At 32.3% G+C, this 18,884-nt stretch overlaps 1 protein-coding gene across 2 annotated transcripts in view; it reads left to right on the top strand.

Moving 5' to 3' along the window:
• LOC143249915 (uncharacterized) overlaps window positions 1–11,679 on the top strand; it is a 75,925-nt gene extending 64,246 nt beyond the window's left edge. Inside the window, exons 1-6 of one of the 2 annotated variants that reach the window (XM_076500544.1) lie at window positions 5,119–5,278; window positions 5,845–5,906; window positions 7,224–7,271; window positions 9,514–9,549; window positions 10,487–10,543; window positions 11,524–11,679. In XM_076500544.1, coding sequence (XP_076356659.1) covers window positions 5,242–5,278; window positions 5,845–5,906; window positions 7,224–7,271; window positions 9,514–9,549; window positions 10,487–10,543; window positions 11,524–11,541 — 258 coding nt within the window. In that variant the 5' untranslated portion in view covers window positions 5,119–5,241 and the 3' untranslated portion in view covers window positions 11,542–11,679. Of the gene's footprint in view, window positions 1–5,118; window positions 5,279–5,844; window positions 5,907–7,223; window positions 7,272–9,513; window positions 9,550–10,486; window positions 10,544–11,523 lie in introns of those variants that run through there. The other variant, XM_076500537.1, reaches the window with a different exon arrangement.
• Window positions 11,680–18,884: the final 7,205 nt, after the last annotated feature.

The following is an 18,884-nucleotide window of genomic DNA, read 5'->3' as shown; positions in this document are numbered from 1 at the left end:
ATGAACTCTGGGGTACTACTTTTTGGTCAAAAGTAGTATTATATGATCCTCTTTACCACAGGATAATCCTATACTTAGTATGTGAACAGTATGATTAATTTGGATTGTGACATAGTTTGTGAGTACATTAAAAATAAATTATTTCATGCACAAGAGATTTTACTGTTGTTCTAAATTCTACACAGTTTAACTCTATAACATGTGTGCTGTACAAGAACATAGAGCAATCTTATGTGGTAGCTTAGTAACCTTCAATTTACAGCCTGGATCATTTAAGTCACACAATGTACAGGAATTTTACATACATGTAGAAGAAGAAATGTAATAAGGATAATTTCATATGAAGTATTTTTAAATAACTGATTATTGTATATTCAACGTTTATTCCAAGTGTTGTTCCCTAAACTTTTTCACTGAAATTGAATACTGATTTATTACCCTTAATACATTTGCACAGAATATCTTTCACTTATAAGTGCTTGAATAGATACCACTTTTTAGTAGCCATGTTAATCACAATGATCATTCTGTGTTTGTATGCCTGTAAAGAAAAAAAGATAAGTGATGCCTGAAACAGCATAAAGATAATCATTGTTTTTAAATGGCGGTAGTGATATTATGCCAAATTTCTTGTAGTACGTTATTTTCTTCCAAATGCTATTTGAAATATAATCTGTTTTATGCATTTACTTCATTTTTCATATTTCAGTGATGACCTGTATGTTTCTGTGTAAATTAAAACTCCATATGTAAAATATTTTGGTAGTTTGAGTAAATTCTATTGATGATACAGTGCTAAAAGTGACTTAAATAACCTCACAATGCAAGCATTATGGCTTGATAATTTATTTTTACCATGTACTTAAACATTAAGTTATGTATGTGTTACTTATTCTTTGTGTCTCTGGTGAAATTATTTCTTGATTTCCATTTAAATAAACACTGAAATACAAACATGACATTTATTTCACAGATATCAGATATTTAGTTTTAAAGAGATACAGAACTATTTTCAAAAGTTACAGTGCAATCTATGAAGAAAATTGACTCATATTTACATTAAAGAATAAGGGATATCAGATACTTATACAAACTAATAAAAACTAAATTACTTTTAGGAAAATGTAGCAAAAAATTTCTTTCGCTAGCATTTGTAAATTATTTTATGACAATTTGGAAGACTAAGAAAATATCAATTTGTACATATGGATGTGTGAATGTTTTCTTGATTGAAGTTTAAAAAAGTAATTATCCGATATATCTCATATAGTCATACATACACATATTTAGGGATATGAGAATGGCATTTTTGTCATCTAATAGCTGTGTAAATCTTTTTTTGGGAGGCCCATTGTTGTTGAAACAGTTGGAGACGAAATAAGTATCTTGCCATTCATTTACTTCATGAAGGAGGTTCAACACTGTAAAGTTGAGTAACTGAGCATGTAAACATTATTTTCAGTACATTAAAAATATTGCTGGATTCCCAATGAAAGTTAAACAGTTGTATAAATATTTGACTAACATTTATTATTTTTTTAAAGTTACATCTTGCAGTGTTTTTCACCCATGTTGACGGAGCTTTTTAAACAAAATAATCACTACGTTTTTGGAAGTTTTGTCTCAATTATTTTTTTATTAAGGTAATTTAACTGACAATTGTTTACTGAGTATATTATTCAAGGTAAGGATATGATTGTGATGTTTTTAAACCAAAATCGTTTTTTATAATTTTATAAGTTGTAGATGAAACTCCTTCATACGAAATCAATTTTTATAAAAATAAAATAAAATCCAGAATTATTTTCCTTAACTTGAAAAATATTGACGATTTAATTACCATTATAATCTAGTAATAAGTAATTATATTAGTAACATTTATCTTGTAGTTCTACAGATTGAGAATATATCCAAATCATATACTGAAGAACACTATTAAGGCAATTAATAATTATAATGATATTTATAACAGAAGAAATTATTTTAAACACATGGACGTATTTCTCCAAATAATAATGTACCAACATATGTCGTATAGAGAATTACATACTTACAGCCTCTTAGATAGTTTACAGCAATATACAGTTTTTAATATTAAATATAAATACATTCGTATATAGACTGATTTTTAATGGTTTTGATGAAAATCGTTAATCAAACATTTTAAATTATTTTATAATAAATATAAATGTTTTTATTTAAATTTAGATATAATGACACAATTATAATATATAGTCAAATAGTATCTTAAAAATTATTGGAAATGAAATAAACTTCATTATTTGGATAATTTTATACATTATATAGGTGGACAAATATATTTGTATTACATTCCTCACAGAAGAGCCGCCTCTGGTTTCTTTTTTCAAAACATTGAAGATCCAAGTAGTAACATCGTAGGACAGTTGTTGTTGTTTTTCAATAAAACACAAAGCTACACAATGGCCTATCTGTGCTCTGCCCACCACGGGTATCTAAACCCGCTTTTTAGCGTTCAAAGTTCGCAGCCATACTGCTGAGCCACTGGGGAGCTCGTCGAACGGAGGATGGGAGCTTCACGAATAGTAAGGGTTAGGTTTAGTATAGTAGTAGTAGTACGTTATCATATTGATGGAATACTAACTTCAGGGATAGTTTTACTGCTTATCCCTACTCTTCTTGTGAACAACCACCTTCCCACTTGTGACTGCAGACAGCGAAAAGTGACAAACATGTGGGACGTTGCTGGTTTCAGTATCCATATCTCCTCAATTTTATCTTCTGAACATATGATATTAGCGAAATTAATGTTAAAACGGATAGACAGTGTACCTCAAAGGCAACTTATGTCTTACTTCCTCAGGATCTCATAAAACCAAGGCACGTTACATAATTACGTTCAAAAAGTGATTTGTTTGACTAATTAACAAAAATTTTTTTGTGTTTTTAGTATGGTTTTGTTGGCTCTTAGCTGTAAAATATACGTATTAATCAAATAATATGAGACTTAAGAGTAACTTAAAGACGTTGTGTTAGCTTTTAATGTTGGTTTTGTTCGTGATGTAGAAACAAACAATACGATACAAAAAACAACTTGCCGGAAATGATTGTGGAATGATACGTATTATTGAAATAAGTAAAACATTAGTTTATTCCGGGTAAATAAATAACATGCGAGACAAACAGAGAAAGCTGCATGCTCAATATTACTACATGGTATTAATCTACTTGGGAATGATTTTTGTTAAAAGCAAAGCTACACTGTAGGCTACCTATGCTCCACCCAACGCGTTTACGAAACCCAATTTTAAATCTCAGCAATAAGCATAACGGTTAGGCACTGAGGAAGAGGGTTCAGAAGAAATATTAAATCATATCATATAATTATTCTCCTTGGTTCTTATGTTTTGAATAATAATGTTCAACATTTAATGGTGCACAATTTGAATCCTCAAAACTTTCTGTATTTTGTCATAGCACACTTCGCCATTGAGCTTTCTTGAACGAAATTATAATTGCGAGCACTACCAAAAAAGCACATTAAATATATATATAACTTAGCAAAACGTTTTGTGGGAGATAAACATAGCTGTTTATATCTAATATTTAAGTTGATTTTTACAAAATGGTCGGCACGTTATGTTAAACCGTACATAAAGAACACATTTTCAAGTGAAGATAACTTTGTGATTATAAATAATATGGTGATAATGGTATTTACAATTAACTTTAAGAGCTATTTTGAATTATGTTTTTTTTTCTTGATGATTACCACATCACCTTCATGCTTACTGTTATGGTTTTCCATTACCTTTCTGAAATCTTCCTTTCATGTTTTTGGTCACGAAATGGTTACTTCTTTGTGCACTTTTACTAATGTAATGGTCTTCTATTTCTAGAATTCAAAAATATAACACATTTTTAATATAATATCTTCACAACAAAATAATGCTTTCACATCAAATATTCAGCTAATTCATTAATCAGTTATTCTACAATCTTCATCAAATTATTTATTATAATTTAGAGACTCAATTAAAATGTTATCACGACTATGCTCGGATATACCTTAGTTTATGAAGTTTCCTTAATGTTATACATACCTTTTACATCAGTTTCTGAGCTGCGTTACTCGGTTGAGCGAATTAACAATGATTGCTTACATCTAATCGTATTTTCTTATATTTTACTGCAGGTTGATGCGATTTGGTAGTTTATTTTGTTTTATTTTTGTTGTTTTCAATGCAGTCTTACACAATGAGCTATCAGTTCTGTGTCTGTCTCTGAAAATAAAAACCCGAATTTTGGAAGCATAAGCCTTCAAGCTTCCGGCTGAACCAGGTGAAGACAAGGGAAGCAATACTTGGATCCGGGATTTGCAGTACATTATATTAACAAGTAAGTCATCCCTGGCCGTGTGAGTGTCAGCTTTCAACCGAAGTAGCTTGAAAAGCTTGTTTATCAGTAAATAATTTCCACTTTAGACTAACTTATACACAACTTCAATATCGGAAATGAAATGTTTGACCTCTGCCATTCAGCGTACGAATACATTCGTTTTTATTGTTTTACAATACCTATATTAACGATTTTTTCTTGGTTTATGATATTTGCATTGACTTGTTATGAACCAGAGAAAACATTTTATTCAGCATCAAAGTATTTATGTGTACAGCATGAAAAACATAATGAAACAGCATCCACATAAAATTGTATAATAAAATACAGGAAATATTCGTTAAATAAACCATTTCAGCAGCTACTTATTATCATTTTGTTATAAATACAAGTGTCGACGCATTTAGAACACCACAAGGGAAAATGAAATACTATATATTTCCATCTTGAGACCACGTGTACTACACCATGTGTCTAAATAGTCTTCTGTCAGCCAAGATAATTAAACAGCTTTTCTATTACTAATTTATTAAATATATTTTATACGCAAATTCCAACTTTGTTCTCTAAACCGACAAATACACATTTTTACCACCTGTTTAAACACTGAAGCAATTATGCAGGCATAAGTCGTCCAATAAGGGTGCCGAGTGTAGGGAATGCAGACCAAACTGGTACAAAGATTTTCCTACATATATACACCCCTCACAGTGTGGTATAACATCAAACATAAGTGTTCATCTCTTGACATTGAAGAACACACTTATTGTCCTGGTCTTGACCTTCGCTGTTATTGGTAGCGGTCACAGACCGAAAATTTCAAGACCACCACGTTCGAATCAATATGGTCCAACACCAAGAGTAATGATGATAATGCGTTTTATCCGAAATGTCATATGTGGTAAGTCTGTGTTTTTTATAAGAATCTCAATATAATATCTTGAAGGAGATTGATATTTGTTTAAATTAAATACCAATATGTTAATATCAAACACATGTCTATATTCACAAAAACTTTCTTTATATCATATTGTTTTGAATTACCAAACACTGTTCCTCTTTCACTAATGACACTTAATTTCTCAGGAAAATCATTGAATTGTTTTAATGAAAATCTTTGTAATGGACCATCGGTGTCTTCTTCATCGCGGTGGATCTAGTCCGAGTCAATGAACTCACTGCCAATCCACTGCAAGTCACTTTGTCAATGATAAATTTTAAGCCTAAATATACTACTGTGCAATTATGCACGAAAGGTGAACATGTAACATCAATATCGGATGTCTCAGAAGTATTGAACGGTCTAGGTATATCGCTCATGGATAAAAATGGCAGTCTTCTGAGATATTAATATGATAATATAGCAGAATATGAAAGCAAATAACATACCATTATAACAGGACATAGTCCAATGATTGTTTTAATAATATGCAAAGATAACTGATGGAAGTAAATCTCTTTTTGCAGCCGCTTCAGACTGTGTTGATGACGACCTGAAACACCAGATCATAGGCTGTCTCCCTGAAGAAGTAAGTTTTGCAGCATCAACACTAACTTTCTATACTCGGTGGTAAATGGTCTTAACATTCCAGTATAAATTTTGAGAGTATTGGCTGGACTACAGTGGTACACAGCACAAAAAATAATTTGTATTCTTTTTCAGAAGGAAATAAGTAAAGACTTTTTTGTTTTCGTCGTTGTTTTAAAATTCAGTAAAAGTGTGGCATACAGATATTGTTTGAGTGTTGGAAATATATTAAGTTCAAAGAGGTTTAGGATTAGGGGTGTTGGGTGATTTTAAGCTGGAGTATTTACTATTTGTTTGTAGATAAAGGAGAATATAGTCAGTAATTATAAGTTTAAATAGCAGGATAAGGAAATGATTCCATTGAATTAAAGGTGGAAGCCGTCCTTTGCTGAGAAATATGCCATGGTTTAAAGTTAAATATGTCACTCGTGTAGCTGCCATTGAAATTCATATAAAACCCAAGCAATATAGTTATAGTGTCTAAATGATCGTGCTAGGTGTCGCCACTAATGGATTTAATTGGAATATATTGAACGTTAATGTAATAAATGTATTAATGTATATATTTAAAAACAAAAAGAAGTTATATATTTCATCAGTAAACTGTGGATCCATGGTCCATGATCAAAGAGTTAGTACACAAATCGTGCAATGAATTTCAAATAAGATACTCGAAACCCAATCACTTTTGAATAGTTTCAAAAGAATTTTCAATGTTTAACATACAGAACTATTTGTTTAATCACCAGGATCACTTCCACCTACTGTAAAACTAAAAGTAAGGTAAATGCACACAACTTTTTTTTTTATTTTAACAAAAAGATAAATATAATTGTGAATGTTTATTTTATCAGATAGGTGAACGATTAATGCAATTATTATTATAAATCAGTTCTTGTGTCGAATTCACTCGATTACTATACTGGCTTTTTAAATACAAAAAATTGTTTTCTTGTTCGAATTAAAATGTGAAGTTTTTTTCACAAAAATCTCAAATATTGTCTGTAATGTAGTATGTAGCCTTTAAATATGTGCAAAAATATAAATAAATTTATAAAAATATGCAGATTTACTTGAGGAATAATGCAATGTGTACTTCATTTGTAATTACAAGTGTTTCACAAAATTAACAGTTCACAGTATTTAGATTATTTTGTTTTACGAAATATGTCGTCCGGAGAGTGGCTTATCAAAGCCTTTGTAAAAGTGTTATATACAAAGGCAATGTAAGAAGTAAGTTTAGTGATAAAAGGACATTGTCATGAATAGATAGGACATATTTACGCTGATTTATTTTACGTTTTCTTTTACTATATAGCTGACACATCTAGGAGATCAGTCCACGTGCGGTCAGAGGCCTGAAATAGTAAGTATAATTCCATTTCAACTTTACTATTACACAATGTATTTAACTTGTTCTTCCTTTTTTACTGTGTTTTTATCCTCCTTATTTCCAGCCTCTCCTTTCTCCTATTTCATTGTTTTGTTCTTTTTATCCAAATCTGTTCGCATGATGTTATAGAGCAGCTGTATTTTCTGCACTATTTTCGTTACTACTATAGTTGTGTGTGCCTACTTATGTCATTCGCACTCTCTTCTATTGCCGTTTACTACTATATGATCGAGGCAGGGCCGCCACACATTAGGAAGTTTACTTTTTGTATTATATATACACATATTCAGTTAAAATATATTCTGTGTGTTACTGTTGGGATAAGGATTCTTTTAAAGTAGATGTCTCTGATTTGATGAAATAGAAACAGCACTCAAATAACTACTTTAAAAAATAATATATATATTAGGAACTAGTTAAACGTGCGAAGAACAAATTCTTTACACTATAGATGATCAGAGGCATATTATAGACACTATACAGTTCTCTACTTCTTCTCAAAGTCCGGCACGGTCAGGTGGTTAAGCTCCTCCACTCTTAATTTGAGGGTCACGGGTTCGATTTCCAGTCACACCAAACATTCTCGCCCTTTAAACCGTGGGGGAGTTCACAAGTCGTGCTTTTTCTCTCTTCCTGTCACCCAACTGAGCACAGTTCAGTTACTTTTCATCGAGTTACCACGATTATTCTTTACTTCCAAAATTGTCTGCTCCTTCTTTCGTAATGTGGCAGTCTTTCAGTAATTGTCTAATTTCTGTCGACAGGCAGATTAAATTACTTTAGAAATCTCTTTGACAAAATACACTATTCGTTTTATCTCTTTCAACATCGTTAATATCGCTCTGATATATATAAACAGCTAGGCCTTGTCTGTCCAAATGTATCTTCTACATTATTTTATTTAGCGTAACGGCCGAACATGGCCAGGTGGTTGAGATACTCAACACGTAGTCCAAAAAGCTTGCCATTTCAGCCGTAGGGGTGTTGTAATGTGTCAGTGATTACCACTCTTCGCTGGTAAAATAGTAGCCCAAGAATTGGTGATGACTATCTGTCTTCCCTCTAGTCTTACACTGCTAAATTAGTGACGGCTAGCGCAGATAGCCCTCGTGTAGCTTTGTGTGAAATTCGAAACATACCAAACATAGCTTCTCCACTTCTCTGTCTGCTCTTTACTGGTCTAACACGATTTATATATTTATAACTAAATCGTCGGCTCGTCTTCAAATATACAACGCCAAAATCAGTGGTTTGGTTCCCCTTGGGGATACAATGGATAGCCCCATGTAACATTACTATAAGAAAACTCATACATTTGGATTCAAGCATTTCATCTTTAAAACAAATAGAATGAAGGTGTGTCAAAATAAAAATATATTCCACAGTTTTCAGATACTGTTAATTTATTATTTATAATGTTATTTATATTTGATGTATTGTTAGCAAAAGTAGACCCTCACGTGAATGAGGAAATACGGTTTTATTCTTTTCTCAAGAATAAGCGTTCACTTTTAAGACATTGCAGCTGAATTGTAGAGTATATTAAATTTATAGAAGGATAATTATGTATGCTTTGAATAGAGATAAGTTTTGTAAATATGAATAGGTATAATGTTTGTGATAAATTGAAAATAAATGACAGATGATTATGGTATCTATTCGTTAAGAGATCATAAGCAAGTTGTCGTTACATCTATATAAAAATACAAATGAAAGTGTACAGATCGTTTCATTCTGATACTTACAATGTCTCACGATTTAGAGTTAAAGGAAACGCTATCTGGTAACGTAGTTGATATAAGAATTGGAATATTTATGAATTTATAATTTTTTTATAGGTTATATTTATTTTATTCACTTGACAAGCAACAACTAAGAGTACGGTACACCAAGCTAACAGATAAAGTAGTAACAGCTATTTGGTCTTTATTTTGAGAATGTGAATAAACATTGATTTGCATATACATGTTTTGAAAAAGTTATTCCTCCATATTTTTTACTTATTTCACCTATGCTCTTTGAGCATTTTTGTAATTTATAGAAGATATTAAACAGATACTAAAATCAAATTCAACAAAGCAAGAATTTCTTATGATATCTATCTAAAGAACTTGTTTAGAGGAAAGCTATGAATAAAAGATACACTTTACACGAAAAAGTTTTATTCTATCAAGAACAAACTGTTTTTTGTTTTGTTGTTTCTCCTTTTTCACAGACCAGAGATAGTGCAGAAGCTGTGATAGAAGCTGTGGTAAGTAGATATTTTTCTTGATTTACTTATAATATTTCTCATAGATAATATTCTATTAATGATTTTATCAGGATAAATAAATATTTCCAGGTTCGTAAGATGAAGAATAAATTTATCCTAACGAATCACGTTTATTGAGGTTGGAAAAACGTCAAAAAAGTTAAATCCCTTTCAAAAATACTTTATAAAATAATGGTTAAAAAATTTGCCTCTTAAATTTATTTTTCTCATACATGACATTTGCAAAGTCTACTACTACTAGATCTTATTTCTGAATGTCAATGTGCTGTAACCCATTTTAAATAAAGCTATTTGTTAAATTATTCATTGTTAATTGTAAGGTACATTACTTTATGACATCCGTGTACAAGTTAAAAGAAATAATTTTTTTTACTTTTGGACATTAATGCTAACATCTAATTTTTGGTTATTTTTATAAATTATATAAAATTTGGTTTTAAAAGTATAAATGTTTAAAACAGAATGTCTTAATATTAAAAATCGAAAATTGATACACGTCTCGATGTTACAATGTTATAATGTTTTGTCTTCCTTCTAAGCAGTATTCTGATATTTGTAAAAAAAAAGATTAGACTTTGAATACCATGAAAGTAAATATCGTTTCATCATGGATTCTGTTTAAACTATTTATAAAACATATTTGATTACTTATTAGATACTGGGAGAACATCAATAAATGTCTTTAAGACTATGAGAAACAAATATATATTTGAATAGCCTAAATCAGACAGTTATTTTCATAAAAGATCATTTCTGGTTTATATTAACTTTAAGAACTAGTACTTTCAATCATCTCGTGTTGTTTTGTTTGAAATATATTCCTTATGTAGATGTTTATGAAAACGTAAATAGTTTTTATGCAATAAAAAACTCGCTCATGAATGTCTCGTTATTAATGTTCTGTTTCTCCTTCTAGGATGAATCGTGCATTGGAACGCTTATCAATTTGAAAATGATCCTGTGTTCCCAACCGGTAAGTTCAATCTAATTCTGTTGAAGGCATTAGATGAAATTGTGCAAAATGTTTAATTTACAATTGTTGAGGATTTAAGTTATCATGTAAATTATCTTATAAATTTCATTATTAGATGAAGTTATTCATATAATTAGTAGATATTTTGATAAAACGAAAATATATTGGATTTGATTACTCAAATGTTTTAAACTTAATAATCAAATTACGCATTAACCACGAGTATAACAGATGTACAATGCTTTTCATTGATCAAGTTATAATGAGTCCTCTGGTGAGACTACATTAAGTTTAGTAACTTACAGCGCTTATAATGGGGTTCGATTCACCGCTATGGATACAACAGATAGTCCAATGTAGCATTTCTCTAGAAACAAACAAAGTTATAATAAAATAATCTAAACAGAAAAGTAAAAAACTATCACTTGCGGTATTTAACATGTTCTTATTTTAGAATATCATCTGTTTTCTTAAGGATTATGAAAGATGTTTAACACTGAAAATAACCAATCACTTAAAATGTAGAAAATTGTGTGTTTCATTTGTGTTTTTCTTATATCAAAGCCACATCGGGCTGTCTGCTGAGTCCACCGAGGAGAATCGAACCCCTGATTTTAGCGTTGTAAATCCGGAGACATACCGCTGTACTAGCCGGGACGCGTGTTTCTATTATACAATGTTTTAAGTTGACTCGGGAAAAATTATTTATAAAACTCAAACCAAAGTTTAATATTTTTATTGAAACTATATTGTATAAAATAAATTGTTTATCGTATTTATTTTTGAATAACAAGGTCGAGGACTTTATTTTATATTTTTAACATCTCACCTACTGACTGATTCGTCTAACGAAATAAAAAATTCTATTTCGTTGTTTTACTTTTTCAAAGTTTATCGTGGTGTTTGACAAATGTTATTTATGATTACATTATTGTTTTTGATTGTCACTTCTTTTAAGTCAGGAATTTCATTTATTTCAGAATCGCAGTCAACAGTAAAAAAATCTCAATTTCTTGAAAGACGAATCGGACGTGAAGACCAAACTTATTCGCACACTTGTCCTATATTAATTACTAACACTTTATACAGAATATGGAAAATTATTAAAAAATATGAATAAAATATTTTTCACTTGCTTTCTGTGTTGTCAGACAGTTTATAAAATTCATTATATTATAGCAGTTCTTCAGCGTTAATTTAAACCTTTAAGTAACTTGTTGTCACAAGATACAGAAACGATGATCACTTCTCAGCGAACTTCTGGACCATGTAAACCACTTTTTTCCCCGAATCATTAAGAATATTTACAGTTAATGCTTCTTTGTTTTGCATTTCGCTCAAAGCTACACGAAAGCTGTCTGCATTAGCCGTCTCTAATTCAGCAAAGTGTAAGACCACACGGATGGCAGTTAGTTATCACCATCCATCGCTAACTGTCGGGCCCTTCTTTTACCAACGAAGAGTGAGACTAATCGTTACATTACAACGCCCCCACGGATGAAAGTACAAGCTTGTTTGGTGCGACGGGGATTCGAACCCGCGACCCTCTGATTACGAGTCGAACGCCTTAACCCACCTGGTCATGCCGGGTAAATGTGTTTGAATTGCTTATCATGTGAATTTTTTTGTGTGCAGGTCAAACCAATCCTCAGATATTCAAAGAAGAATTTTTATGTGCTCAAGATTTCTTTCAATGCAACTGAATATCGCATAATATTTGACTGTTATAATGCTTGTAGCCATTTAGAAATATAAAAGTGAATTACATTTTATTGAACGTCTCCAATATTTACACGTTTTTAAGTTTTCACTTGTCTGAAAGTTTCAGTTATTTTCATTGGAAGATCATATGTGAATGAAGTAAGGTTTCAGGTTTCCAGAAAGAAAATTACTATTCCCCGCTGTTTCTATACGCGAATTCTTTATGCTATCAAATACAGAGTATTCGACCACTGTAATTTGGCTATATCTCACTGAACATCCTGAGAATGTCCACAGTTATGCCTCCTTCAATTCCACTTTAAGGATTTGTGATGCAGCCAGTTTAATGATCTTTAACCATTAAAAGTGACCTAGTTGGCATGGTATACAGTGAATACAGATACATTATAAATATTTTAATATGACAAGATATAAAACAGTTTTACAAGGTAGTTAAAATCATTCCCTGTTATTTGAGTTTTATGAAAATCAAGAAACTTTTTCTGCCATTTTTAAAACAAATGATTGGTCATTCAACTTACATTGTTTTATGAGTTCTTGTTAGATATTTATCTAAACATCTCATACTATTTCATTTCAATGTATAATATAATCACAATGAATAGCAAGAGCAGAATGGAACTAATGTTGTATGTTTAACTGAGTAATGGTAATACATTTCTGGTGTATCTTTAACCAGTTCCCTGAAAGAATTTCTTTCAGGTCATCTTTATAGTCCAAAGTTATTTTTATGTCACTAGGTTTTGCTATTAATGGAATATATGTCTTTTGCGTATGGCATACAGGATTACCTTGAAATTTGTTCCTAGCCATTTGTATATTGACAATGTCCATCAGGAGCTTCGAACATGTGATTCAGTCATGGAACTGATGCTCAATGATATAAGAGAAACAGAGTCGACAGACAGCGGTAGTGTGCTTATGTTGTTGGGGATAACTTGCATCGTCTACCTGTCTAAGTATATTACACAACACGGTAGTTTGGAATATTTATAAAAGATAGGAATTTTGATTTTAGAATTTCAGTTACTAACTCTGAAATGTACAACAGATAAAAGGCCGAGTTTGTGAAAACGTGTTTGTTTTATTGAACACACTTTATTATCGTCTCACTTTACTATCAAGAGTTATTATGTTTATGGGTTTTAAAGTAGCATAATTCTTAATATGAAATCTAGCAAACATTCATTCACTGGTTTCAGCGAAAAAGAATGACAAAAATTTTAATATAGCACTAAAAAGAGTCTTTATGTACTTTTATTTGTTTTAAACGTAGACAGAGAAAAGTGAAGTATTGTCGATATTCTAAATTTCTACCATTTATTTACGAATTTCAGAATTTGATAGGAAAAAACAACTACAAAATATTTGATTAGAAATATATCTTTCTATTGAATACAACATGGTGGGGCTAAACAGTTAATAGACCAAATATTTGTATTGCTGGAAACTGATTGCTTGTTTGTTCGAAGCTGAGCCTGAAGTTACACAATTGGATATTTGCCCTCTCCCCACCACGGGTACCTAAATACGGCTTTTAGCGTTATCAGTCTGTGGGCATAATCTGCCTAAGGGGCAGAAAATTGCATTTCAGAGCATCTTGTGATAAGTTACCAATAAGATAATTTATGTTATTTGTAAATATATAATTTTTGATAAATATTTCGGGAGTTATCATTATCACTCTTACCATAATAACAGGCCGGGCATGGCCAGGTGGGTTAAGGCGTTCGACTCGTAATCTGAGGGTCGCTGGTGCGAATCCCCGTCCCACCAGACATGTTCGCCCTTTAAGCCGTGGGGCGTTATAAAGTCACAATCAATCCCACTATTCGTTGGTAAAGAGTAGCCAAAGAGCTGCCGGTGGGTGATAGTGACTATCTGAATTCCCTCTAGTCTTACACTGCAAAATTAAAGACGGCTAGTGCAGATAGCCCTCATATAGCGAAATTCCAAAAAACAAACAAATAAACCATTATAACAATTACTACTATTATTTATTATCATCATTACTATAGTAGTAATTATTAATTATCATAATTATTATTAAACGTCATTTTAATTCATTCACTGTTCTGCAAATAAATTAACGTGAAATTCATATTCTATTTCTTCCTTCACATTTAAAATTCACACTAAAACCTTCATTAATTTTTTTTTTTACTGTTGAGCACTGCTTTAAAAACACCACGGAACAAATTCGTAATTAATATCTAAAACCGTATGTACATCAGTCGTCACGTCGGAGCTGTAACGCTCAACCTGCTACTCTCGCAAGATATTGTTAGATTACAGCATACTGCGATAAGCATTTAGTATGTTAATTACACTCATTTATTAATTATATAACATATATATATATGTTTTTAAAAACATATTTTGTGAAACCATTGTTCATAGTGTAGTTGATCAAAATTAAAATTAACAGAATGTAAGGTGTTTATAATTTAGTATTTCAAAGATCTACTCAAAAAGCACGAGAAAGATTCGAACCCACGATTTCCTCTTTACTAGAACACGTAATTTAACTGACTAAGCCACAACACTTCACCTGTGCCACCTCGCTCGTTAATGCTGGGTGTTTAATTTAGACACTGGTTTTATATTTTCCCTTGATCTATCATCCACTTCTGCTTCGTGATACTGACAGCATAATTTAATTCTTCTCAGTATGTTCACCATACAGATTATCGTATTTACAGTAATTACATGCCATGCTAAATAATCACCTATGACATCAACAATAACTTTCTTATCTTTAAGAAACATTTTCGTTCCCATTTTTATTTTTCTATTTACTTATCTCTCCCTTCCCTAGTTTCTCATCTGCACAGAGCTACAGTCTGACATACGTTACTTTTGGAACCAGCTCATTATAACTAAATCCCTGTTAGCTTTTTTTTTGTTCCAAAAAGTCATCACTAGTCACTATCTTTTGCATGTTAAAGCTTAAATGCCTCTTCAATTCATGCTCCCATTTGTCATAAATTACCCTTCTCTTTAATCATTAGTTCAATAACACTTCTTAGGACCAAGGTGAATGTTGTGTTTAACCAGTAGTTAGAGGGAAGAGTTAAAGACTAGAGAGAAGGCAGCCAGTCATCACCACCAACAGACAAATTTTACCAACGAATAGTGGGATTGACCGTCACATTATAATGCTTCTACGGTTGAAAGGGAAAACATGTTTGGTATGACGGAAATTCGAACCCGCGAATCTCATATTACGACTCGGATGCCTTAACCACCTATCCATGCCGGTCCTAACCATTAGTTCAACTGTTAGAAACAACACTGGCCCGGCATGCCCAAGATTGTTAAGGCGTGCGACTCGTAATCTGAGGGTCGCGAGTTCGCATTCTCATCGCGCCAAACATGCTCGCCCTTTCAGCTGTGGGGGCGTTATAATGTGATGGTTAATCCCACTATTCGTTGGTAAAAGAGTTGCCCAAGAGTTGGCGATGGGTGGTGATGACTAGTTGCCTTCTCTCTAGTCTTACACTGCTAAATTAGTGACGGCTAGCACAGATAGCCCTCGAGTAGCTTTGTGCGAGAAACAAGAAACAACACAATCATATTTTGAAAAAAGGAAGTGAAATATAATTCTGCTCTATGAATTCAAAAACATCTAAGAGATTCTGTATACGAACTAAAAGCAATGAATCTTTTTACACGATAGAAATAACAATTATATTAATTTTGACAAAATGGGTAGTTTTATAGCATCTCAGTACATAATACGGCATGACTTCATGAAATTAGAATAATTACATATGGTAATAATGAGAGAAAATGGCATTTTATGATAATAATTTTCTCTATCCTGTGCTGTCCTTGGACAGCTTCGTCGATGGCGTTCAATCTGCAGTAAATACATTATTCTGTTTCCGTTACAAGAATATTCACAATCCATTTAATCGAAAACAAATTATTTCATTGTTATTTGCATGACTATATATTTTTTTGTTATTCTATTGAACATCATGGGACAAAAACTTTCTGATGGTCAAATAATCTTGGATGGGTCGACACTGTATGATAAGCGAAGAACAACAGAAAACAAATACAGTTTCAGTGGCACTCGCTGACAACTATGTGTTTTGTTTTATTTTTGTCACTTACAAACACAATGTATTATCCAAACAGATTTTTGTTACACGTCACTGTTTTACACACAACACGAAAAATAACCTCACTCAAAATCACCAATAATTCCCAGTATCTGCTTTTAATAATAAATGTAGTAAATTGTCACAAAATTTTTCTTTTAGAAATAGTACGTATTTCGTAAAGATTGAGTGTGAATATATTCCTGTCGCTTCTTTCAACAAGTGTATGTTTTTATATAGCACAGCTACATCGAGCTATCTGCTAAGTCCACCAAGGGGAATCGAACCACTGATTTTAGCGTTGTAAATCCGTAAACTACTTCTGGTTTTTTGTTTGTTTGTTTTGGAATTTCGCACAAAGCTAAGCTATCTGTGCTAGCCGTCCCACCAGAGGGAATCGAACCACTGATTTTAGCGTTGTAAATCCGTAAACTACTTCTGGACCAGCGGATAACCTTTCAATAGAAGCTACCACTTTAATAGGTAGTGCAACAGCTCACATAAACACTATAAAATATCAAACTAGTTTCTGTCATAGTTTTTAATTGAATGAAAAGGTTGTTTGTAAAAAAATTGTTTCTGGTGAAAAAATAAAAATATTGTTAGTTAAGACAATAAAAGTGTTTCTGTTTCAACACCAACTAAACATAATGTTAAGAAAGATGGTGGCCTTTGACTTGATTTCTAAGCAGCATTTACAACATTTTTTTCGTGTTCGTTTACTGATGAAAGTGATATAATAAACATAATTTATTGTAAATAATTTGTTAAGGATTTTTTGAATAAATCAGTGGTAATTTTACAAATTTGCAACGATAAGAATCTGGTGTTCGATTTCCGCCAGCGGTGAGAGCATTAGTAGCCCGTGTGTAACCTGGTGCTGAACAAACAGTTAACCACCATTACATTGAAATTTCAGGCTAGATGTTAAAGTAACTCAGTGGTAACCACGACGAAATTTTTTCTGTAACTTCGTAAGACCAGTACATTAATAAAGACATATTTTACGCTTTTCTAATTTGATGTGAACGACAAACTTAAAGAAAATTACTACTATGATATACTGATATTGAGAAGATGGAAAAATGTACGAGGGCTGTTTAAAAAATACGCGCACTGACGTCATAAAACAAAATGTACTTTATTTGGAAGTTACAGGTCTGGGACCCCTTCAAAGTACTCTCCTCCCCAACGCACACAGTTATCCCAACGGTGTTTCTACTTGTTGAAACAGTCCTGGTACGTTTCTTTTGTAATGTCCTCCAGCTCCTTCGTCGCATTTGCCTTAATCTCGGGAATCGTCTCAAATCTTCTTCCTTTCAAAGGTCTTTTGAGTTTGGGGAACAAGAAAATATCGCAAGGAGCAAGGTCAGGTGAGTAGGGGGGTGGGGAAGAACAGTGATCGAGTGTTTGGCCAAAAGCTCACGAGTTCTGAGGCACAAATTTCGCAGCAACGCGGTGCATCTTCAATTTTTCGGTCAAAATCTCGTAACAAGATCCAACTGATATCCCACATTCTTCAGCAAGCTCCCTGACAGTCAAAGTCCATTTGCCCGCACCAGGGTGTTGATTTTGTCGACGTGTGGGTCGTCAGTTGACGTGGAAGGACGTCCAGGACGCTCATCATCTTCAATGGACTGTCGACCATCCTTAAAACGTTCATGCCACTTGAAACATGCCGTACGATTCATAGCAACATCACCGTAAGCCGTTTTATGCATAGCAAAAGTTTCAATCGCAGATTTTCCAAGTTTAACACAAAATTTCACAGCAAGTCGTTGTTCCTTCAGATCATTCATTCTGAAATCCGCCAAACGAAAAAATCTCACTTCACTTAAAACCGCGTAGCTAATACACAAATGAAGATATCTGCAATCGGGAAATGGCGTCGTAATCAGCTGATTTGTGCGAACCTAGCGACACCAAGCGGATTCCCCTGGAACGAACTGGAGCCGCGCAATTCAATCAGTCCGCGTATTTTTTTAATAGACCTCGTATACTATTTTATTGGTTAATGAGAAACAAAGTTTCAACTTTTCGTTTGGGTATGGAAATGATAAATATCTCTTATACTTAGATTATTTTTAGATAAAGTACTAAAAATTTGATATTGTCATTTACAGTTAAGAATCTATAGAAAATCAATTTATTACTTATATCTTGGGCCAAAAAGATAGCAATCCCTAACTGCACTTTGGGATCAAGTGTACGTTATAATCCCAAGAGTTTGCAATAAATAAATTCCCTTTATCTTTTACTATTCAATATTATACACGTTTACTGCGTCGTTGTGATATTTAAAGCTCAGTACTTCACATTATCCATTTGAAATGTAACGTAAGGTATTTCATTAAATATGAGCCCTCGAGTACAAATAAAGTAATAGTTCATTTAAAAATAAGAAGTATAAGTTGATAATTATTTATGTTCCATGAGGTGATTTTTTTTAAGCAAAGAATATGATTTATATGTTGTATGGTTGATTACGTCGCTGGTATTTGGTTTTCTTT

Source organism: Tachypleus tridentatus, chromosome 1 (genome assembly GCF_004210375.1).
Source record: "Tachypleus tridentatus isolate NWPU-2018 chromosome 1, ASM421037v1, whole genome shotgun sequence".
NCBI classification, from domain to species: Eukaryota; Metazoa; Arthropoda; class Merostomata; order Xiphosura; family Limulidae; genus Tachypleus; species Tachypleus tridentatus.
Note: the sequence above shows the minus strand (reverse complement) of the source record. Positions and strands in the feature narration are given on the sequence as shown.